Raw genomic sequence first — 24,156 nt, 5'->3', positions numbered from 1 at the left:
AATACCAAGTCATCAACCACACAGTAAACAGAATAAGCATAAAAGTGCCTGCCCAAATAGGCTCTGAGTAAAAACAGAATTTAATCCATTATCTTGCCTATCATCTCATAAATGTGCTTTATAGTTTTAATGCTGGCAGCTTGTAGTTTAAAACAGGCAACAGAATAGTACAACTGACGAGTATGCTTACCTAAGATACAAAGAATAGAATTTATTATACCAATAACAACAACAAAGGTTAAATTGGAAGTGGTTTCATTTTGGAAGGGTTCAAATATTTGATCATAAAAACCATTGCTAAAACAATCCATTTAGGCCAGGATGTGTATTTTGCCTGATTGTTTGCAGTTGTTAAAAAATAGTGAAATCAGTCCACACTGTCGAACAAGTTTTATGTGGTCCAGTCATAGATCACATAACTACCCCAAAGTCTGGTACACAGTAGGATTCAATATGACATTCTTTTCTGCCAGTGTCTTTTGAGAACATCCATATATGTTATAACCAAGCCATATGGGTATTTACACTATTTTTCAGTTATTGAATGACTGTGGAACACATACTAGTCAAGTACCTACTATGGGCCAAGCATTGAACTAGGCTGTTTTGTGCAAGTTATCTCACAATTCCTCTCAAGATGAAAAAAATTAACGGTTACTTTATAGATGAGGGAAATAAGTCTCAAAGAGATTGAGCAACTTGTCCAATGTCACATAGCAGAAAGTGGTGGTATGAGGCGTCAGACATGGGTTTGATCTATACCCTAAAATGTACTCTATTAGAGCAAGATTCCTCAAGAGCCCTGGATTGGGATGGGTACATGGTTTTTACAACAGGTGTATGGAGGCCATGTTGAAAATCAAGTGGTTTTTAATACATGAAGAAACAATGTCATTCATTTTACGAAAGAGAAACAATTCTGTTTAATGTCTCCTGTAAAGGCTTAATATAATTATTATGATCAGTAAAGTTTCAAAGATTTTAAAGTCTCATTTTTCTTTCTATTTCAATCAATTTATGCTCTAATCTTTATTATTTTCTTTTCTCTTCAGGCTATAGATTCCTTTTCTCTTCCTTTTCTGGTGTCTTTTTTTAAAAAGATTGATTTGAGAGAGTGAGTGAGCGAGCTAGAGAGCAAAAACAGGAGGAGGGGCAGAGGTAAAGAGAAAGAGAAACTCAAGCAGATTCTATGCTGGGGTGCAGCCTGAAGCAGGGCTTGATCTCACAACCCTGAGATCACCACCTGAGACAAAACCAAGAATCAGATGCTTAACCAACTGAACCACCCAGGTCCCCCTCTTTTTTAGTATCTTAAAGGAGAAGGTTATATTATTAATTTGAGATAGTTTTTCTTTCTTAATAGAGCCATCAATGGTTCTAAATTTCCCTTCAGGCACTGTTATACCTGCATCCCTGAAATTCTGGTATGTTCTATCTTCATGCTTATTCATCTCAAACTATTTTCCAAACTCCCTTTTGACCTCTTGGTTACTTCAGCATGTGCTGTTTACTTTCCACATATTTTTGAATTTCCTATTTTTTTTTTTATGTTTTTGATTTCTACTTTCATTCTATTGTAGTCAGGTGGTACTACGTATTACCTCCATCCTTTTAAATTTATTGAGGTTTTTTGTTTTTGTTTTTGTTTTTATGGCCTAGTGTATGATCTAATCTGGAGAATGTTCCATGTGCACATCACAAGAATCTGCATCCTGCTGTCACTGCACGGAGTGTTGTATAGATATCTGTTGCGTGTTGTTGGTTTACAGTGTCATTCAAGTTTTCTACTTCCTGTTGATCTTCTGTCTCTCTGCTATAGCCATTATTGAATATAGGATTTTAAAGTCTTAACAATTATGTGAATTGTCAATTTGTCCCTATATTTCTGTCAGGTTTTGCTTCCTGTATGCGGTGCTCTGTTAGGAAGTGCATGTATATTTATACTGGTTAAATCTTCCTACTGAATTGGCTCTTTTCTTAAAATTATAAAACATGTTGATAAACTTTATCAACAAAGTAATGTGAAGGAATCCAGTCAGTACATGATTCCAGTCCTAGGAAATGTCCACAATAGGTAAATCAAAAGAGAGAGAAAGTAGATTAGTTGCTGGAGGTGGGGCAGGGATTTGAGGGGTTGAGAGCTACAGGGTACAGTGTTTCTTTTTCAAGTGATAAAGATGTCCTAAAACTAATGGTGATGATGGTCACACGTATCTATGAATATACCAAAAGCCATTAAATTGGACAGTTTACGAGGATGAATTGTATGGTATGTGAATTTTATCTCAAAAAAAGCTGTTTAAAAAAGAAAATATGTCACTTGGTTTGTGAAAAAGAAATAATCCTTACTTAAGGTCTTCCAAAAATATTTTGATTTATCAGAGAGAAGTATACTTGCAGTGGGAAAAACACTCAGGAAATGCTGTATTCACTTTTTGACCACTGACAGGGAAAAACATACTCTCAGAGTATCATCAAAGGGGAGGTGTGAAAATCTGAGCAGGAACGCAGGCACTAACTGGAAACAAGGTATACTTATTTAAATAACAGAGCTAAATAATTTCAGGCATTATTAATCACAAAAGACTACAATTTATAACAGAGAACAACACATGTAAATTCTACATTTCATTTACAAGTAACCTGTGTATCAAAAAAATAATTCAGTATACTTTATGAAAAAACAAGAATAAAATTACTTCATCAGAATCAAAAACACCTTCTAATATATAATACTTCCCAGTCTTTTACCTATCTGATCTTTAATCCTCACAAGTTAGAATCCTATTTTTTTAAAGATTTTTTTTTATTTATTCATGAAAGACACACACACACAGAGAGAGAGAGAGAGAGAGAGAGAGAGAGGCAGAGACACAGGCAGAAGGAGAAGCAGGCTCCATGCAGGGAGCCTGATGTGGGACTCGATCCCAGGACCCCAGGATCATGCCCTGGGTCGAAGGCAGGCGCTGAACCGCTGAGCCACCCAGGGATCCCCTAGAATCCTATTTAGTGACCTAATTAGCTCAACTAATTTCAACCACTTTATCCATTTTAACAGGCAAATTTTAATTTAACATTAAAAATCATATGAGCTTGGGATCCCTGGGTGGCGCAGCGGTTTGGCGCCTGCCTTTGGTCCAGGGCGCGATCCTGGAGACCCGGGATCGAATCCCACATCGGGCTCCCGGTGCATGGAGCCTGCTTCTCCCTCTGCCTGTGTCTCTGCCTCTCTCTCTCTCTGTAACTATCATAAATAAATAAAAATTTAAAAATATTAAAAAAAAATCATATGAGCTTTAAGGATTCAAATATTCACAATGGCTATAAATGCATGAACATTTTTATTGAGAATTGAAAATACAGAAATTACAACTTGTATACCTACTGAACTCCCCTGCCTCTGAATAGAATCTGTAATAACAGAGAATAATTTCCACCAAGGGACATATGGTATTAAGATAAAAAGAAAGTCATCCACATTTCTCTTTAATGACCTTGTAGCATAATAGAATTGAGGCTTGTGTTTCAAATTTGCAAGGGCACTTTGCTACTAGTTTTATCAGAATGGGCTACATAATGAAATTTTGCTCTGGTGGAAAGCACAGTACAAATTGTGTACTTTTGCTCTTCCTTCACCCTACCCCCCAACACATAGCTTTATATATTAGCACTGTTTATTGAGATATAATTTATAGAGGCTCTTGGGTGGCTCAGTCAGTTAAGTGTTTGACTCTTTATTTCTGCTCATATTATGATCTCAGGGTCCTGAGATTGAGTGCATCGAGCTCCACACCCAGTAGGGAGTCTGCTTGAAATTCTCTCTCTCCCTTTCCCTCAGCCCCTCCCTGTCCTCTCTTCCTCTTTAAAAAAAAAAAAATAGACAATTTACATAGCCATAAAATCCATCCTTTCAAAGGGTATAATTCAGTGGTTTTTAACATATTCATAAAGTTGTGTGACATCACCATTATCTGATTTTAGAATATTTTCATTGCCCCCTAAAGAAACCCTGTACCCACTAGTGGTCACTCCCCCTCTTTCTCTCCTGCCCCTGGAAACCACTAACCTATGTTTTGTATCTATGGATTTGCCTATTTTGTCATTTCATACAAATGGAGTCCTACAACATGTTTTCTTCTGTGATTGGCTTCTTTCACATTTTATTTATTCATTCTTTAATTGGTAGGCATTTGGGTAAACAACTCAGTTGAATAATACTGCTATGAATGTGCATGTACAAGTTTTTGTGTGACTATGTTTACCTTTCTCTTAAGTATATACCTAGAAGTAGAACTGCTGAGTCATTTAGTAACTCTGTGTTTACCATTTTGAGGAACTATTGGATTATTTTCCAAAGCGGCTACAGAATTTTCTTGCCTTTTCTTTTTTTTTTTTTTTTTTTAAGATTTTATTTATTTATTCATGAGAGAGAGAGATAGAGGCAGAGACACAGGCAGAGGGGGAAGCAGGATCCACACAGATAGCCTGACACTGGATCCCAGGTCTCCAGGATCACGCCCTGGGTTGAAGGCAGATGCTGAACCGCTGAGTCACCCAGGGATCCCCAAGGAAATGCAAATTAAAACAACATTAAGATACCACCACTCATCAAGTAGAATGGCCAAAATCTGAAACACGGACAACACCAAAGGCTGACAAGGATGTTGGAAAACAGGAGTGCTCATTCATTGATGGTGGGAATGAAAAATGATATAGCCACTTTGGAAGACAGTTTGTCAGTGTTTTACAAAACTAAACATGCATATGATCTGGCAATCATGCTTTTGGTATTTTCCCAGAGGACATGTCCACAGAAAAACCGGCACATGGATATCTATGGCTAATATTCATATTTGCAAAACTTGGAAGCAATTAAGATGTCCTTCAGTAGGTGAATGAATAAACTGTGGTAGAGCCAGACAATAGAATGTTATTCAAAGCTAAAAAGAAATGAGTTAGCAAGCCATGTAAAGACATAAAGGGACCTTAAATGCATACTGTTAAGTGAAAGAAGCCAATCTAAAAAGGCTATACACTGTATGATTCCAACTATATGACATTCTGGAAAAGGAAATTATGGAGATAGCAAAATGTCAGTGGTTTGCTAGCGGTTGGGGCAAAGAGAGATGGACAGAACACAGAAGATTTTCAGAACAGTGAAAATACTCTATGAAATCATAAAGATGGATACATGTCATTTTATGCATTTGTCCAAATCCACAGAATATAAAACACTAAGAGGAAATCATAATATAAGTGTGGACTTTAGGTGATTATGATATAATCATTATGCTATGTCAACATGGATTCATCAACTAATAAATGTACCTTCTGGTGCAGGATGTTGATAGTAGGGGAGGCTATGCATGTGTAGGAGCAGGGGGATATATGGGAAGTTTCTGTATCTTCCTCTCATTTTTCTGTGAATCTAAAATGACTCTAAAAAATAGACTTATTACAAAAACACCTACCAAAAAGCAAAAAAGCATGTGATACCTTCAAAAATCAAATGCACATTTGATTTTGCAACTTGAACCTTTGCATGCACTTGGTAAACAAATTTAGGCATACTGGACAGCTGGAAGTGGCAGTGGCGTATTTCATAAGGCCATGTCATAGGCACTTAAGTTGTAACATTTTATAACAAGAAGATGAGTTAATATTGGCTTTTACAACTGTTCTGGCCTTGCTGACTAGTATAGAGAAGCTGTACACCTCATGCTCTGAAGGGAGCAAGCTTCCAGCCCTTGTTGACCTTGGACAAATAACTGGCTCCCATTTACTCTCCACGCTCCCATTTATACAGCTGGGTAAGAACACTACCTATTTCATAGTCTTGCTCTGAGGAATAGTCAGAGATCATGCATATAAAATACCCAGCACATAGGAAAGCCACCAATAAATAGAGTTTTTTTTTTTCATTTTTTTTTACAAGTCATAAAGTCATAACTAAAAGGAATCATCACAGGGAGAGTGTGTAAAAATATTTTTCTGGCTTACAGTAACAATTCAAAGATAAAAACTGTTTATACCCTTAAATTATCTTTTCTAAGTCACTTCTCTAGATCTCCATTTTCCTGGCCTGATTCCTGCTTCTATGTTAAGGTGGTCTTGAGATGAGAATTAAATTACAAAGTGTACAGAAAATTCCTTATATATTGGGGCCCCTGAATGGTTCAGTCTGTTAAGCACCAGCTCTTGATTTTGGCTCAGGTCATGATCTCAAGGTCCTGGGATCAAGCCCTGTCTCTGGCTCCAGCCTCCATGCTCAACAGGAAGTCTGTTTGAGAATTCTTTCTCTCCTTCTCCCCTTGCCCCTCCCCTTGCTTGTGCACTCTCTCTCTCTAAAATAAATAAATAAATCTTAAAAAAATGAAATTCCTGATATATTATAAATTGAATTCTAAAAATTACTTCTTGAACACCTATTTTGTGCAAGGCACCAGAGCTAGGTAAGGTGAAATAAACAACAGTAACAACGAAACAAAAATAAAACCTGGGGCCAATCCTTAAAAAGAAAGTTTAAAGATTTAAGACATTCTCATTATTTAAAACCTCATAAATCCTCAGTTGGGGATCCCTGGGTGGTTCAGCGGTTCAGCACCTGCCTTTGGCCCAGGGCGTGATCCTGGAGCCCCAGAATCGAGTCCTGTGTCAGGCTCCCAGCATGCAGCCTGCTTCTCCCTCTGCCTGTGTCTCTGCCTCTCTCTCTCTCTCTCTCTCTCTCTCTCTATCGTGAATAAATAAATAAATAAAAATAAAACTTCATAGTAAAAACAAAAAACAAAACCCTGTAACATTTGGTTATTTTTTGGTGAAAAAATATTTTAAATGAGCTTCGTGTCACATTGCTAAGCAATAAAATGCATATGACATTACTAAATAACTGGAATCATTTTGGAAAACAACATCCAGGCTTTGTTACTCAGCAGTTACTCATTGAGAGTCTCACATCCACTGGGGTAGGGCTGAGGAGATTCAAATGTTAACTTTAACACAGTTGGGAAGTTAATTATTGCTCTTTTCATAAGGTTTATCAAAATTTAACTGAATTTCCTTAAGGCACTGAACCACCTTGTGACCTCATGGTCTGAATGGGCAGAGAAATCATAGCACAGAACCAAAGGGAAGACCGGCCCCACCTCCTTCTGCTCCACCCTGGCTTGACAACCAGAAGGAAGCTGGACAGGACTCATGAGTAGGTTTTCACTTAGCTTCTGGAGGCTGACCAGCTCTGGTGCATGGCCCTGCCCTAGTGCTACTCTAGCTGCCCCTCTCTGCTTCTGAGTCTCAGTTTCTCCATCTATAAAATGAGGGTCATAGCAGCTCCTTAAAGGGTTAACTGGGAGGCTAAAAGAGATGGCCCACAAAATACCCTCAGCGCAAAGCACAGCACACGGTAAGGATCCATCAAATATTTACGGTGATCGTGATGACTTAGTTGTTATCTCTTCACTAGTCATATGCCATATATGCCCTCTTTGGGAACTAGGAGGTTGATATTAAGGTTGCTTAAGTCAAACAATGCTATTTTAGAAAGGGAGGAAGGTAGGGAAGAGAGCTACGGGATGAAGACCCAGTTCCTGCCCCCATGGAACTCCCAGGCCAGGGACAGCACATGAAGATTGACAGGGACACAGACAGCCTGAGATGGAACTGGATCTGAACAAATGCCACAAACACTTCCACCTCAATGGCTCCAACGGCTGATGACATACAGGGAACAAAAAGTAGAGGCCGATGGCAGCTCCCCTGGCTGTCTTTGTTCCAGGCAGATCTAAGATCTGCATGAATCAGGTAAGTTCAGAGAGTTAATGAAGTCTTCAGACAGGGATTCTATAGGAGAGAAAAAGCAATGTACTGGGAACAGAGGAAGAAGGATAAACAAGCACAGTGTGTGTGTGTTGTGCGGTGGGAGAGGGGGTAAAACATAAAAACAAAAACAGCCATAAAACCAATGAATGTTCTAATAATAAAGAACAATGAATTTCCAGCAAATGGGTGGGGAAGGAGCTAGGGGGGAAACTGTCTTATAAGAATGAAAACTCACAAATGTTCAATTGTTCTCAGGGTCCTCAACTTGCTCGCTTTAAAAACAAGAGTCCCTAGATACAGGGATCTTGCCCCCAAACCCATTTCTCTGTACACGGAGTGAGCTTTGGGGAAAAAAACAAATGGCATGTCCCGGATCTAGTGACACTCCATACTCAGTACAAGCAGGGAATATGTGCAAAAGGCAGTGGTGGAAGAGATTTTGCTGAGACTCCTTTTAGCTGGCCGGGACGTTTATAAACGATGTTTCCCTGAGAGTGGTTTATGGAACATTAGTCCCAGAACGTATTTCCAAAGACAAATAATGTAAGTTTGCAAAATATTACATAAAGCATTTACATCTGGGACTTTGTCCATGCTCATTAGCATTTTAAGAACTCCAAGAAGTCTTTCAGGAAAGAAACCAGTGTACGTTTGTTTAAACACATAATTAGGGGCTCTTGGCTGGTTTACAGGGCAGGTGGTAGGAACTGACCCAGTCCTAGAAAGATAATGAGATGGAGAGAAGTATATTGGGGGGCTTTCCTTCTGAGGGTGGGGAGGAAAAGGAGATGCCACTGGAAGAAAAACACTTCAGAAGCTTCTGGTAGAGTTCAAGAAGCTGAGATGGGCTGTGGGTCAAGGTGGTGGGAGGCATGTCTGAAGGTCATCCCACCATCTCCCAGAGAGTGGGTGCCTCCAGCCAAGTGGGGAGTCAAATTTGCTGACTCAGGCACTATACCCAAAGGCCCTGCTTTCCCTCTCTCATTCAACAACTTGCATCCCACTCAACTAAAAGAGTAACAAAGGGCTACTACCATCATAATAACACTGGCTGAAGTTTGATGAGTGGGTTCCTGGGTGGCAGGTGCTCTCTAAGCACTTACATGTGGATTAACTAGATAACTCCTCAGAGCAACCCAATATGGTGGAGGCTTTTATGTCCATTTCAAATTGAGGCACACCTGAAGTAACCTGAGAAAATCTTTAAGGAATATCTATTTGAGGTAGTGTAATATGCTGAACATATCCAGGCCTGCATTTCACTAAGAGACTGTTTGGTCTTGCTATTAACATTCTGCAATATACTCTTCTGGAAATGCTGGTTTTGATCCATTCCATCTCTTAGCAGTAAGGGGAGGTTGGCCTTTCTGGCAGTGGGGTGCCAGTTGCCCATAGCCGGCCACCCTGCAATACCTGCAGCCTGCTTTCCATGGCCACCTCTCAGGCCCCCTTGTGACACTTCTGAGAAGAAATAAAATGTGAGCCACACGTGGAAGTTAAAAATTTCCAGTAGCACCTTTTAAAAACACCAAGAGGAACAGATGAAATTAATTTTAATAAAAGTTTCTGTTTAACCCAATATATCTAGAATACTATCATTTCAACACATGGCACTAGCCCCATTTCGAAGGCTCAGGAGCCACCTGGGATTGCTGGCCACCACCTAGGACAGTTCATTCTAGGTGTTTCCAGAGTGAATACTGGATCCAACACACTTATTCCAGGTAAGTATGGGCTTGGGACTCAGAGGGACCTGTGCTGAAATCCCAGTTGCTCCTTCATTCCATCTGAGTGACTTCAGGCAAGTCATTTAAGTTCTTTCTGCCTCAATTTCCTCATCTGTGAAATGGGGATAATGATAGTTTCTCCCTGATAGGGTGGTGGGGAGGATGAAAGGACTTCATACACGAAAAGTCAGGAAACAGGGCTGGGGCAAAACCCTCTAGGGGCATTGGCTGCAGTGCCCTCGTGACCCAGGCTGAGCACCCCTTCAGGCTGCTGAAATCAAGAGGCCCCAAGGCTTGCTGCTGTGCTGACACTTCACTGCAGCTGTAGGTGGCCCCAGGCTCAATGTGGTGCCTGTGGGAGGTCCGAGGTATCACTCCCCTATCAGAGATTAAAGAGCAGTTGGCGCTGGAGCTCTTTAAAAAGCCTCCTAAGCAACTCCTAGGGAGCCTATCTCCCACATTCCTTTGATACGTGTCTCCTAGCTTACATGGCCACTGAGGACTAGTTTACAAACCACTGCCTGCAGTACAGGTCCTTTCCCGTCCTCGGGTCCATGCCTCAGCCACCATGGAAATGACAGGTCACAGGGATATATTATAATCTGATTATATATTGGAACCCCCTGGGAATGCTCCCCAGCCACAGGCCACCTTCCTACAGCACCCTGGCCCAGCCCAGATATTTTGTTGCTTTAATTTCAGCTACTGCTGTGAGGACTTTAATCCCCTAAATGAATGAAAAGCCTGATATCTTTCTCTATGGCATTGAAATAGCTTCTTAAAAGGATCTCACTAGTATATTCTTTTTATTTTAAGTACTGTACTGTATTTATTGATATATAAGTTTATATAGTCTGTTTGCAAGATGAACCATCTATCAGTATCTACATCAATATTGTTTTTTTTAAAATATATTTTTTTATAGCAGCAATGTCCACAATAGCCAAACTGTGGAAGGAGTCTTGATGTCCATTGACAGATGAATGGATATTACTCAGCCATTAGAAAGGACAAATATCCACCATTCACTAGTTTATTCTTAATTATCTTTACACACAAAAGAAATCTGGTGGTACTTCCCAATCTCATATGAGTTGTACTTTGAGACATCATCACTGCTTCCATGGATGGCCTTTCCTTGATTTGCAGCTTGGAAAGAACACAGGCCTGGGAAGTAAGAGGCCTGCATTCAGAGCCCACTTTTTTCATTCGCCCTAGCACAAGATGATGAGCCATGATCCTCTGATCCATAAGAAGAAGAATTAGAAAAGAAATTCTCTCTAAAGTTCTTTCCAGGATTAGAAATTTGTGAGTGCTTATTTTTTATCAGATAAAAGGAAATAATGCTGGCAAATGAAGTCCTAAGATTCACAATGGGTCAAACCCACCACAGTCTCCTTTCTAGGTCACTGTCACTCTTAAAGAGGGTATCAAAGAAATAACCAAACATTGGGCAGGGTGGGAGGGTAAAAGGAGACAGAACACTCCACAACAGAGAGGGACCCACAGGAAAGACATCTGTGGCAGCTGCTGTTCAGTAACGTGAAGGGAGGTGTATGGTGTGCACCTTGGTTATTCACTGCTGAAATGAATAATAGTTGCTAAAAACCATTCCCATTCTCTCTAATCTAACTTGTTACAGTGGAATAGAATCAAATATGAGAATTTGGAAATTGGCTTAAAAGAAAAAAAAATAGAGCATAACCAGTCACCTTTAGAAAAGCCATATATTGCCCCCAAAGCATAGAAGAGGAACTTGGGACTCATGGGGTCATGTGTCCCATTCCACTTCCCGCAGGAGTATGTGGTCATACAGGGCTGAATCTCACACTACTGTCTATGTCTGCCTCTTATACCCTCAGGCTTTCTCTCCCTGCGCACACGCATGTGCAAAAGAACAGTTACTCTTACATATCTGGGGCTTCCTCTCTAACTCTTTTCACCCATGAACCAACAAAGTACATTCCCACTATAAACTGCACTAGCTTGAAATTAAAAATTGTCTTTCTAGATACTAATCAGAAACAGAACAGCAGCAACATCCCTTTTCTTTTGGCACAGAAAATGGCTTTGAATAACAAGTTCAAATTCAGCCTCTCTTAGCCCACCTCTCTGCACCTGTCTTGGACAAATTCATTCTGCAATCCCTGATGTTTTCCTGTGACACCATCCCGTGACAGCATGACAGCCATGGTGCACGAAATATGTGTAATAAATGAGGGAAGCCATGTATGAAATAAGTGTGTGCAAATTAACAGAATGAAAAGACAAGCCACAGACTTGGAGGAAACAGTTGCAAACTACATATCTGATAAAGGGCTTGTATCCAGAATATATAAAGTACTCTCAAACTTCAATAATAAGAAAATAAACATTCCAATTTTTTTTAATGGGTAATAGATTTGCTCAGACACTTCACCCAAGATACATGGATAGCAAATAAAGCATATGAAGATATTCACATCATTAGTCATTAGCGAAATGCAAATTAGATAGCATCACACACCTGTTAGAATGGCTAAACTTAAAAAACAAAAACATACAAAATACTAGCAATACCAGGAGGAACTGGCACTTTTATACCCTGCTGACAGGACTACAAAATGGTACAGCCACTTTGAAAAGTAAATGGGCAATTTCTTATAAAATTAAACATAACATTTACCACATAAACTAGCAATCTCACTTATTGGTATTTACTCAGTTAACAAACAAACAAACTTATGTTCATTCCAAAATCTGTATGCAAATGTTTATAGTGGCTTCACTTGTAGCTGCCAAAAAATTGTTCCTCGACTGGAGAATGAATAAACAGAGTGTTGTCTACCCATACAATGGAGCACTACTCAGCAATAAAAAAAAAAAAGACAGATTCCTGACAAAGGCAACAAAATGGATAATTCTTAAATGCTCTAGACTTCGTGATTCTATTTATATGGGCTTCTGGAAAAGCCCAAACCAGAGAGAATAAAAACAGGTGGTTGGGGCAGCCTGGGTGGCTCAGTGGTTTAGCGCCGCCTTCAGTCCAGGGCCTGATCCTGGAGAACCAGGATCAAGTCCCACATCGCACTCCCTGCATGGAGCCTGCTTCTCCGCCTCTCTCTCTCTCTCTCTCTCTCTCTGTGTCTCTCATGAATAAATGAATAAAATCTTAAAAAAACAAAACAAAACAAAACAGGTGGTTGACTACCAAAGACACCAGGAATGGTTCTCAATCTTAGTTGTGATGATAGTTACATGACTATAAGCATATACCAAAACTTACAGAGCTGTGTATCAGAAAGCATGAGTGCTTGCTGCATATAAATTATACCTTGTAGAAAAATGGAAAGAAAATGCTAGAAAATATTAATGGAAAGTTAATAGATTTATAAAGAAATAAATAAGTAAGTAAAATCATTGCAGAAAAATTCTGAGGCCAAGCATTTTCAACACCTGGCTCTGATTCTAATGTCCAGGGATCAATAAACATGGAAGCATTTAACCAACGTTTGCCCCTGGCTTGAAGGCGCACCTTCTCAAAGTCCACCACCCACATACACACAAAGCATCATATCTTGTATGCCCTTAAGCTCCTTTTTGTGACATTCAAAATGCTTCATACTTATTGATTTTCAGTTGTACAGAATGCCTATGCAGAAAGATCTGGTTCAGGGACACCAGATCTGGCTCAGTGGTTGAGCGTATGCCTTTGGCTCGGGTCATGATTCTGGGGTCCTAGAATCAAGTCCTGCATCAGGTTCCTCATAGGGAGGCTGCTTTTCCCTCTGCCTATGTCTCTGACTCTCTCTCTGTGTCTCTCATGAATAAATAAATGAAATGTTGTTTTGTTTTTTTTTTTTTTTTAAGAAAGAAGTCTAGTTTATACATAAACAGACTTGGGTCACCCATAAATGGCTCCCATAATGATTCTATTGTAAAGAACCTACCTTGGGCAGATACAAAGTTAGAAAATTTATATCACAGTGGCATGATAAAATAGCCCTTAATTAAACAAGTGGATTATTCCCTTGTATGAAGAGAACCAAGAGGTTCAACAATGCCCTACTTCAAAAAGATGGCCCCCTCAGGTGACAAATCCTATGAACCGCAAATATCCCTGCCTCTGTTGAGTCTGCACACCTGACCAAATTCCCTCAGGCCCTGACCAAACACTTCTGCAGTCTCTTACATCCCTGCTTTAGAGGGGATGGGTATCATAACTGGTTTCAGGGGCTTACTGCAAAGATAAACAAATTGGCAAGCATTATATGACCCTTTTTCCTCAACAGACAACAGGTTTCTGACACAAAATGATAGAGACAACCATAATTGATGACAGCTGATGCAGAAAAGCCCTGGTTTGGGGTGCAAGGCAATAAGCCCTCTTACTGTCTCTGGATCCAGAAGCTTACCAAACCGTGCTCGAGGGAGAAGGAGGCAGGAAAGCACATCATACATCCAGGGGTCCTAACTCCAGGTCCAAATCTAACTTTCCACTTTACAAGTCCCAACTTCAGACTGACTCTCATGGGCTTCAAAACACAGGTGAGTGAAATCCAGGAATAAGGCAGTCTTAGCAAATACTGTACATTGACAATCTTTCTATTGGTAGGAGAGAGAAAGAGAGAAAGAGAGAAAAAGAAGGAGAGAGAGAGAGAAAGAAAAGAAAAGAAAAGAAAAGAAAAGAAAAGAAAAGAAAAGAAAAAAAAGGAAAGGAAAGGAAGAAAAGAAAAGGAAAGAAAAGAAAAGAAAAGAAAAAAGAAAAGAAAAGAAAAGAAAAAAGAAAAGAAAAAAAGACAGAGGGATATCAATCAAGGTACTCAGATAAAATGTCAAAATACAACATAAACATGCTGTCCTTTTGTGCTCAATGAAATTACTCTGATTAAGTGGCTCATTCCTGATGGCTTTGTTCTTGATACCTGCTCTGGGTTTAGGGCTGATGCTGTCCCTCCAAACGGCTGAAAATGTGACCTAACCTTATAATGATAAAGATGAATGGGTGAGTAAAAGAAGTGGAGAGGGAGAAAAATGACAGTGGGGAGCAAACCTAAATGGGAAGGAAAACAGCAATGACACTGGCAACCAAGTGAAAAGTTACTTGAGAGACAGAATAGTCAACTGCAATGTGCAGGTGTGGAATATGTTTAGATCACAAGCTACATAAATGACCTTTAAGAAGGCTTTGCAGGGACAGCTTGGATTTTTTTTTTTTTTTAAGATTTTACTTATTTATTCATGAGAGACACAGAGAGAGGCAGAGACACAGGCAGAAGGAGAAGCAGGCTCCATGCAAGGAAGCCCGACGTGGGACTCGATCCCTGGTCTCCAGGATCACGCCCTGGGCTGAAGGCGGCGCTAAACAGCTGAGCCACCCGGACTGCCCAAGCTTGGATGATTTTAACATATGTACTGTGTAGGTTATATGGGGGCAATTATCGCTGGTTTTGCTCAGCATGGTATATTTACATTACAGTCACATAAGAAAATACCCTCATTTTTCAGAGATGTATTCGGGAGTCTTTAGACAGGACATGTCATGATACCTGGGTTTATTTTAAAATACTCCAGCAAAAAAGGCAAAAATAGAAAGCAAACGTGGAAAAGTCTTTGCTATCATTAAGTGTAGATGGTGTCTTTATGGTGGTTCATTTTACTGTTGCCTCTACTTACATCCATGTGCCTCAAGATGTTATTAGCATGCTTTTTTGAAGACATGATGAAAGATGTTAAACAAATAAATAAGCACAAATATAAGAAAAAAAAAAAAAACAGTTCCTGTATCAGAAGTTTCTTTTCTACTAACCTTTATTTTGCTGGAGTATTACACTATTAATGCTGCTGTTTTAGAAAAGCAATATATATATATATATATGTATATATATATTTTTTGTAAATGCCACAAAGAAGGCAAAGCTAAGGAAACAGGCTCAAGAATTTAATTATTCAAGACAGGAATCTTCTAGGAGTTACTTATATTGACTATCTATTAGATACAGTCACCAAAGACAATAAAAAAAGAGAAAAAAAAAGATATAAAGACTGAGGGACAACAAGGGGTCAGAGAAAGGAAATGAAGCCAAAACAATAAACCCCAAGTCGGGGAAACTATCTCTAAAGATTCAAATCTTGGGACACCTGGGTGGCTCAGGGGTTGAGCCTCTGCCTTCGGCTCAGGCCATGATCTGAAGGTTTAGGGATGGAGTCCCACATCAGGCACTTCACAGGGAGCCTGCTTCTCCCTCTACCCATGTCTCTGCCTCTCTCTGCCTCTCTCATTAATAAATAAATAAAATCTAAAAATAAAATAAAATAATAAAATAAAATAAATAAAAGAAAAGGAAAGGAAAGGAAAGGAAAGGAAAGGAAAGGAAAGAAAAGAAAAGAAAAGAAAAGAAAAGAAAAGAAAAGAAAAGAAAAGAAAAGAAAAAAAAAAAAAAGATTCAAATCAGCCCTGGGTGTGAGAGCCAGTTCTCTCCCTTACACACTGTGGATGTGTTCATTCACCTCTCCAAATTCAGCTTTCTTATTTGTAAATGGGAATAGTTGGCGCATCCTCCAATTATTTGAGCTGTTGCAGGGGTCAACAAAATAACCCACCATGGGCTTTCACGCTGCCCCAGCACATGGCTCCTTAAATGTTGCCTGTTCTTGTGTCCACAGGCTGAACAGCTAAGGAAAGGATAGGAAGATGCAGAATGGGTATGGGTAGGAAGGGGTAGGCAGGCTGGCTTCTCATAGAAGTAACTCATTAGCCAACAACCACTGACCTGCTCAAGCCCAGGCAGGACTGTGAGGGTGGCCAAAGCTTCTGTCATAGCCTGGAACCCTCCAGCTGTCCCAGAATTGTTTACTTACAGCTCCCCACTTAGAGGTCTGTCCTTCATTCTGTCTCTCACTCCATTTGGGCCCATCTATCCCGGCCACTAATCTAATCAGCTAATCTATGCTAAACTATTAATGGGATCCCAGAGGTTAATGTGTAACAAGTATACTCTCCAACAGAGGCAAGCTGGAAGCTAAACTCTCAGTGAGTCATTAGAGTCTTGGTGGGAATTCCGGACATCAGGCAGGCATTCTCCAATCCAATGAAATTGTAGGCAAGCATTTTAAAAATCCTGCCAGGGAAAGTAATTCATATCTGACTGTAAACGAATCAACAATGCACAGGGAAAAAAAAAAAAAAAAACCCTCTACGTAGACCAGGACAAAAGGGTTATGGACATTGGTATGTTTTTGAGGTTTGTGTCCTCAGGCAAGCCTAGGTGATGGACTGCTCTGCAGATGGCAAAATGCAGGGAGGAGGTCAGGATTAAAATATACAATCCATGTACATCACTTGGAACAGTGCCTGCCACATAATACGTACTCAACAAATGTGAGTAATTGCTGGTATCATCTAGGGACTCAAATGAAAGTCAAAGACACTCTGAAAACTCAAGTGAAAAGGGATTTTCTAAATGGAAGCTTCCATTTGTATTTTCAATGGAGTGAGGCCCACAGGGTGGCACACTGGAGTTAGAGCTGGGTTCAAGTGTCAGGCCCACTTCCTACTAGCTGTGTGACTTTGAACAAGTTGTTCAGCCTCTCACAGCTACAATTTTCTCAAATGTAAATAAAGGATAATAATATCCACTCTATAGTAGGTAGATATTAAGAAGTGACTATAAATGAAGATGCATGGAAAGTGTGTTGCACAGTGATCCCGAATGCACATAAGATCCTAACAAAGTTGTATTTAGTTATCACCTTGTATTTTCCAACCTTTATGATTGTACCCTTGGGAGTCCAACCAACAAGTGAGAGTACATTCTAGTTCAGAGGTTCCAGTTCCTAATGGAGACTAAACCACGGTACTCCCAGGGTCAGTCCAATAGGCACAGGGCAATTTAGCAGGGTTGTGATAGAGCCTCAGTGTTGATCAGCCTCAGTATCCCAAAGAAGCAGATACAAGGCAGGATTTTTATCTATCTGGTTATGGAGACTGTCTCATTCAAAGAAAAAAAAAATCATGGGATCATGGCTTGGCTGTTGGTCCTCAGTCACAAATGCCATGGGGCTTACAAAATAATTGCATGCCAGTACCTCCATTTCTTTTTAAGTGGATTTTCTGATTGTGAAACTATTATAAAATTGTGGCAAAAATATAAGAATATAAATAAAAAGATAAATGTTGCCTATGTTCCTGCCATCCAGAAATAATCCCTTTTTAATATTTCTATATATATTGCTTCATATTTTTTCTTTATATACATGTGTCCCACTATACACTGGTATCATATCTGGTCATGATCCCCAGAGCCCTGGGACTGAGCCCCACATTGGGCTCCCTGCTCAGTGGGAAGCCACTTCTCCCTCTCCCTCTGCCTCTCCTGTTTGCTTATGCTCCCACTCTCTCTTTCTCTCTCTCAAATAAATAAATAATATCTTTAAAAAAATGAGATCATACTATACATACTTGTTTATCACTTGCTTGCTCACTATATATATGAAACATGTCAGTATTAACATAAATCTGTATGATCATTTTTGATGGCTACATAGGACTCCATCAAACGTATCCCTCATAAATTATTGGTGTATCCTCCTACTGAAGGACACTTGGGTTGTTTCCAGCCTTTTGATATAATAAACAACACCATACTGAATATTCTCACACAGACACCTTTACACAATCGTCCAATTATTTCCTTAGAAGTGGCATCGATAGGTCAACAAGTATATAATTCTTAAATGCCTTAAAAAAAAAAAACAACCAGCAGGCCTTGCTGAGATGAGAGGGCAAGAGAGGCATTCTAGTAATGGAAAAACACTGCCTTTTAGGCCCAGACAAACAAAACAGCCTCCTGTTGTCCTTTCCCCCCTGTGCCTTTCTCTCTCTCACCTACCAGGAAGCACGTCTATCTCACTGATAAGAACAACTAAATGCTCCTGTGCAAAATTCAGGGTCAGAGAGTGTCTGTGAGACAGAACTCGGGGTTTCATCTGGAAATGCAATGTGAAGGATTGGCAGGAGGTGGCTTATAAAAGCAATAAACTGCTGAAGGGCTCCCCCACCCCCACCCAGCCTGCCACTCGGCCCCCTGGTGTGTGGGGCACGCAGGCAGGCAGGCAGGCAGGCAGCTCAGTGAACTCTACCCACTTGTGTAGGGGACACAGCAGTAACAAGGGCATGTCACAGGAAAGAGAAGATGCCCCACACCCCATCCTGAATCCTGAGGAACTCACAAACAGGATGAAAATCACAAATAAATGCAGATACACTCAATTGGCTCAAATGTACACACACAGTCATAACCAATGATGACAAAACAGAGACAATGTAGGAAGGGCAGCCACTGGGCTAAGAGAAACTTGCGAGGAATGAATTTTTAAAATGCTGCATTACGCAGAGAGAGAATAAACAAAGAGAAGGGGCTCTCAGCCCCACCATTTGCTGGCAGACTGACCTTGGGCAAGTCCCATAAGCCCTTTATGACCTGGTTACGAAGATCTAAGCTCAGCACAGGAACCTGATTAGCTTTGGGTTTTTGGCATTTTGAATTTTCCTTTCCTTGCTGTGTTGTTTCAATTTCTATTTTCATGACTCTCCTTTTTAATCTCCCATTCAGTGATTGTCTACCATCTGCTAAACACTGTCCTGGGAGCTTTCATTATTTCACACTCATTTAGCCCTAACTACACCCTTGAAAGGTATGTGTTATTCTTACTTTATGCTCCAAATGTGCTTGAGGTGACCCAGCTGACTGGAATAAAGACGGTTCCTGGTTTTATCCTCATGGCACAGAGGAGTCAGGATATATGCTATGGCTGAATGCACACACGGATGAATAAATTAAGTTGTTGACTCCCTTCTAAACGCATGCTATTTTCACTATATAAGACTCCTTATGCACATGTCATCTTAATATGAGTTATCTCAGAATCTGTTTTGATAATCAGACATACATCAAGAATTAGAAATGAGCAAGACTCACAATCCATCTGTAGGTAACAGCGTAAAGCCATAGTGCCTAGCGCTGGGCAGGATCCCATTATCCAGCAATTAAAGGGTTATATACACCCAACTCAGCAGGGGACTTCCAGGGGCCAGCTCTGAGGTTAGGGCAATCTTAAATTCCAATGGGTTCCTAATGAATATAGAGGTGATCACTCCTAGAAATAAGTAACTTAACATCCCAGGACTATAGTATGCTCATCTGTACAGAATTAGGCCGTTGGCCTAGAGCTAACTACCAGTTTCCTCCAGAAAACCTTCTGTCATCCTATAAGAAGTAGAGAGCAGGGATGAAGAATGCCAAGTCCAGGGCAAAGCAGGCAGCAAGCCATGGAGAGTGGTTATTGCCTTAAATCCCACATTAGCAGGGACTCTCACATTTAGCTGAACTTCTGGGTCACGTGGAGCACTCAGTGAACCCACGATTCTTGTTCCTTCTCACTGGCCTGAGAGAGAGGGTGTGTGTGTGTGTGTGTGTGTGTGTGTGTGTGTGTGCATTTGTATGAAGCTCCCAGGATACTTCTAAAGTTTACCCTTGCTACCAACAACTGCTCTGGTGGAAATCTCTGAAGCTGAATGGATTAGTATTTGTAGAAGACATGTTCTGCTCTGGTCAGAGGGACTTCTCCCACCGCCCACCTACTTTCACTCCCTGTGCGCAAGCTACCTGGTTTTGGATGTTTCCGTGACCTGCTGGTCCATCCCTGTAATGGCTGCTGGTCAATTGTGCCATATTCCAAAGTTCTTTCCAACTGTTCTGAGCCTCCTGCATCTGTATTCAAACAAGGGGTGCAGAAGCAGCTGGAAGAGAGAAACCAGAGTGGCGGAGTCCAGCAGCAACCTTTGGAAGAGCCAATCAAGACTGCTGGGCTCCTGCTTCATCACATGGGATGAAGGAAGGGCTGCCATACTGGTCACTGGCAAGACACACTGAAGGAAAACTGAAAGTTGGCACCAGTGATTTCAAAGGTGGCACATAAAGGCCCCAATACCAAGAAGGACATGAACCCAAATAACTTCTTTGAAAAATTATGGCATCTTCTGTTGTCCTCCACCTTCACCTTTTCAGAGTCCCTCTTCTTTGTATTTTTAATAGGACTTGACAATGGCTCATCCTCTAGCCCAGAAAATCAAATGTCCATTGACTTATGTCATTAATTTTTTAAGGACTTTTTGAAGGAGAGTACTAAGACTTCTCTCTCTCTGTCACACGCAACACACACACACACACACACACACAGCACACCTGCATAGAGAAAATAGATCATGGAAGAAGAGGGCCATGAGCTGTCATTATGGAGTAGTTGAGAGGTCTGTGGCAAGGGGCTTCATCTCTGCTCCCCTGCCACATGCAATGGGGGTAGGAGTGGTACCCACCTCACCAGGTTATGGTAAGGATTCAGTGAAGTCATGCAGGTGAAGTGCTTTGCACATTGCCAATATAGAATAGGACCTTAATAACTGGCAGTTGTTTTTTTTTTTAAGTGGGTTTGCTGCCATTTTAGGACAGAGGAATGTCACAAAGTGCTGTTGTTTAATAAACTGATCAATGAACATACTAGTTGAATATATATTAATATATATTCAACTGAATATATATTCAACTGAATATACATTAATAAGGTAGAAAGAGAGCCATGACATTTTTCCCTTCTATCACATGCTATATACAGGTTTGTCCACATACACAAAATAAGCATTTGCTAATTCAGATTTGGGAAGTCGGGAAGGAAAGGACAATGTTCTTACTAGCACAGTCCAAAAAATGTGATACATGTCTTGCTATTGCACTTACTGGTAGCTGGCAGGCTTGGCGCTGTGCAAGCTGCTGGGACTACTGTTTCTGAGTACACTGCTCCCTCAGGGCCCCTATCTCACCCCCTAGCTCATTAGTGAGTCTAACTAACATCCTATTTCAGTTGTATTCCATTTTGCCCTGGTAAGCGGAATACAGCACTAGATGGGCTACAATGCTACACCATTATGACTTGGCTATTCCAGGTTATAAGCAGTCAATGTTACCTTTTATTATTTAGAAATAATTCCAGGAGGAAAGAGGATACCGCAGTCTGTCAGAGCAGAAGAACCTGATACTGATATAAGACTGATATAAGATAAAACAAGTGATCACTTGGGAAGCATTTTAGGAAACCCTCTGCTGGTCTGGAATTCTGGTCTTATTTGGAAGATGCCAGAAAGAACCTGGGAAGTTATTTAATTTGGAGAAGGAACTTTTAAAAATAAAGAATCAGGAGGACAATTTTAGAAACAGAAAGTTCAGAAATTTTTTTAAAAAGGTATTTTAACAAACATCCTAAAGCAGGATGTTTGGAGGGACAATTTCTAGTGACAAGCCATCATCAGAGAGAAAGTAACCAGGCTTGAAAGACGGTGGAAGGTTGCCTCAAGGCTGTAGACTGAGAAACATCCACAAGCATGAGCTTTCCGAGGTGCCCAGAATGACACAGCCCTGACAATAGCCAGACATGTCAGCACAAAGCCTCAAGGAACGTGTCCAGCAGGGAAGGAAAGCCAGGGGTGGGCAAAGACGCATTTGCCTGAAACGTGATTGCGCAGTCCCCGCTTCATGTCCTCTATTTCCTGAAGCCCTAGAACAACAGCTAAAACTGAAGTTGACAGGAAAAACTCCAATGAACATACAAGTTTTCTGAGTTCCATTTACAAGGCCTTTTCACTTTTTTATAACCCTACATGATGAGAAAAAAAAATCCCAAATAAGTAGAAAATATCAAGACACTCAGGGAATACAAGCCATTGCTGATTGAGGATATGGCTATGATAACCTGAAGACATTACTAGAGCTGAATCCTAAAAATCAGCAACTTCACCAAGAGGTAGCTTTGCCCACAGTGAGCGTGGAGCGAGAGGAGTGCATACTGGGGCTTTATTGGTTATTAGCTGTGCAACCTTGGACCAGCTACTAAACCTCTCTGTGCTTTCCACATCTGTGCGATTGGGAATACCTATGTCGCTTGAAGACTGAGTAAGAGACCACATAAATGGTAGCACTTTGCAGCTTGTGAAACAGGTACATCTCTGTAGTACCGCCACCGCCCCATCTCACAGAGCTGGGGACTTGGCTTGAGCAGGAAGTAAATACCTGGGGTGTCACATGCACGCCTTCCTGCTGAGGGCTCTCTGTGTAGGGTGCTGTGCCGATAGACAATGTGTGGTTTGTTCTGTTCCTCTTCATCTTCTTGTTCATCGATGGACAGCAGTGGTTCAATAAAGTAATCCCCATCGTGGGACCGGAATGTTCCCAGCTACAAATGAAGAGAGATGAGAGGTCGATTTGATAGAACTTGACCACAGGGAGGGGGGAAAAATGGAACATTGCCAAGTAGGCATTGGGAGGCATTTCTCCCAATCCTTTCCCCATGAGGGCTGCCAAAACTGAACTCACTGCCCACATATTCAGAGAAGTGGTTTATTTTCAATCTCCAGGTCAGTACCTTCTTGATTTGACTGTAGTTTATTGTACCTGCTATGCAAATCTGTCTCTGGGAAATCCTTCCCTGGTGCCCAAATTCTAATCATACTTTCATAGGCTGTGGCAAGAGAGTCTTTCTGTGCGTTAAGGTAGCCTGGAAATGTGGTGTGACCTGCAGAGGGAAAAACGTGAGCTCCAGAGGGAAAAGCTGACCCATGGGAGCCTTATCATCACTAATTCAAATTCAGAAAGCATATACTGACTCCAGGCACCCCAGGTGATGTCACCTGTGACACTGGCACAAGAGTCTCTCCACACCCCTTCCCTTTGCAGTATCCAGGAGTGAAGCGGTACAAGGCTTGGAATGGGGGCTGCCTTGCGTTCCAGTCTTAGCCCCAGCCATTTATCCACCCATGTTGGGCAAATTCCTTAACTACTCTGAGTTTTGGCTTCCTTGTTTGTTAACTGGGGATAAAAGTACTTCTTGTAAAGGCTTCTTGTGCAGACTAAATGAGATAATGGGTGGAAAATGCTTAGCAAAGTGACATTTTGTAAAGGATTAGAACACCTTAGTGCCTTTTTTGTGTTGCTGTGTTTGCCTCTAACTACCAGGATAGGATGTGTTAAAACACCTTGAAACCCATAAGGCCTTCTCCCCTTCCCACATCCCCACAAGTTAGGCAAATAGTAAACGATGCTTCAAGGTGGAACCACCCAAACCACACATCTAAGAGCACTAAAAAGTTGCCCATTCCATCAGTGGGCAGTCTTTAAAAGAAGAAATCAAGCTCCTGGGGGGGGGGGGGGCGGGGAAGCAGAGTGCTTCTACCCTCCCCAAGACACAATGGAAATAACCGGCCTTGAATGCCAGTAATACTACTATCAGCAACACTTAGGAGTTTGTTAGAAATTCAAATAATCCCACTCCACCCTAAATTTGATGGACTGAATAAAAATCTCTGGGGGTAGGGCCCAGGAGTTGGAATTTTAATGAGCACTCCAAGGTATTCTTATGCACGATAAAGTTTGGGAAGTACTAGGCTGGGGTTTCCAAACCTAACTAAACTTCAAAATTGCCTGGGGACTTTAAAACATAATGAGATCTATGGCATTACCCCATAGATCTCATTGTGTTTTAAAGATATCTCCATATCCGCAGATCTGGAATTTTCAATGATGAGGTC

At 40.8% G+C, this 24,156-nt stretch overlaps 1 protein-coding gene across 5 annotated transcripts in view; it reads right to left on the bottom strand.

The window, feature by feature from the left end:
- Positions 1-24,156, bottom strand: part of ADAMTS9 (ADAM metallopeptidase with thrombospondin type 1 motif 9) — a 397,174-nt gene that overhangs the window by 367,599 nt on the left and 5,419 nt on the right. For all 5 annotated transcript variants that reach the window (XR_013357704.1, XM_077858175.1, XM_077858178.1 and 2 more), the window contains exon 3: positions 22,643-22,805. Coding sequence is in view for 4 of the 5 variants with exons in the window: in XM_077858175.1 (XP_077714301.1) it covers positions 22,643-22,805 (163 nt within the window). In the remaining variant the exon portion in view is untranslated. The remainder of the gene's footprint in view (positions 1-22,642; positions 22,806-24,156) is intronic.

The sequence above is a fragment of the Canis aureus genome, chromosome 19 (assembly GCF_053574225.1).
Source record: "Canis aureus isolate CA01 chromosome 19, VMU_Caureus_v.1.0, whole genome shotgun sequence".
Classification (NCBI taxonomy): Eukaryota; Metazoa; Chordata; class Mammalia; order Carnivora; family Canidae; genus Canis; species Canis aureus.
This window is presented reverse-complemented; position numbering and strand designations above follow the sequence as displayed.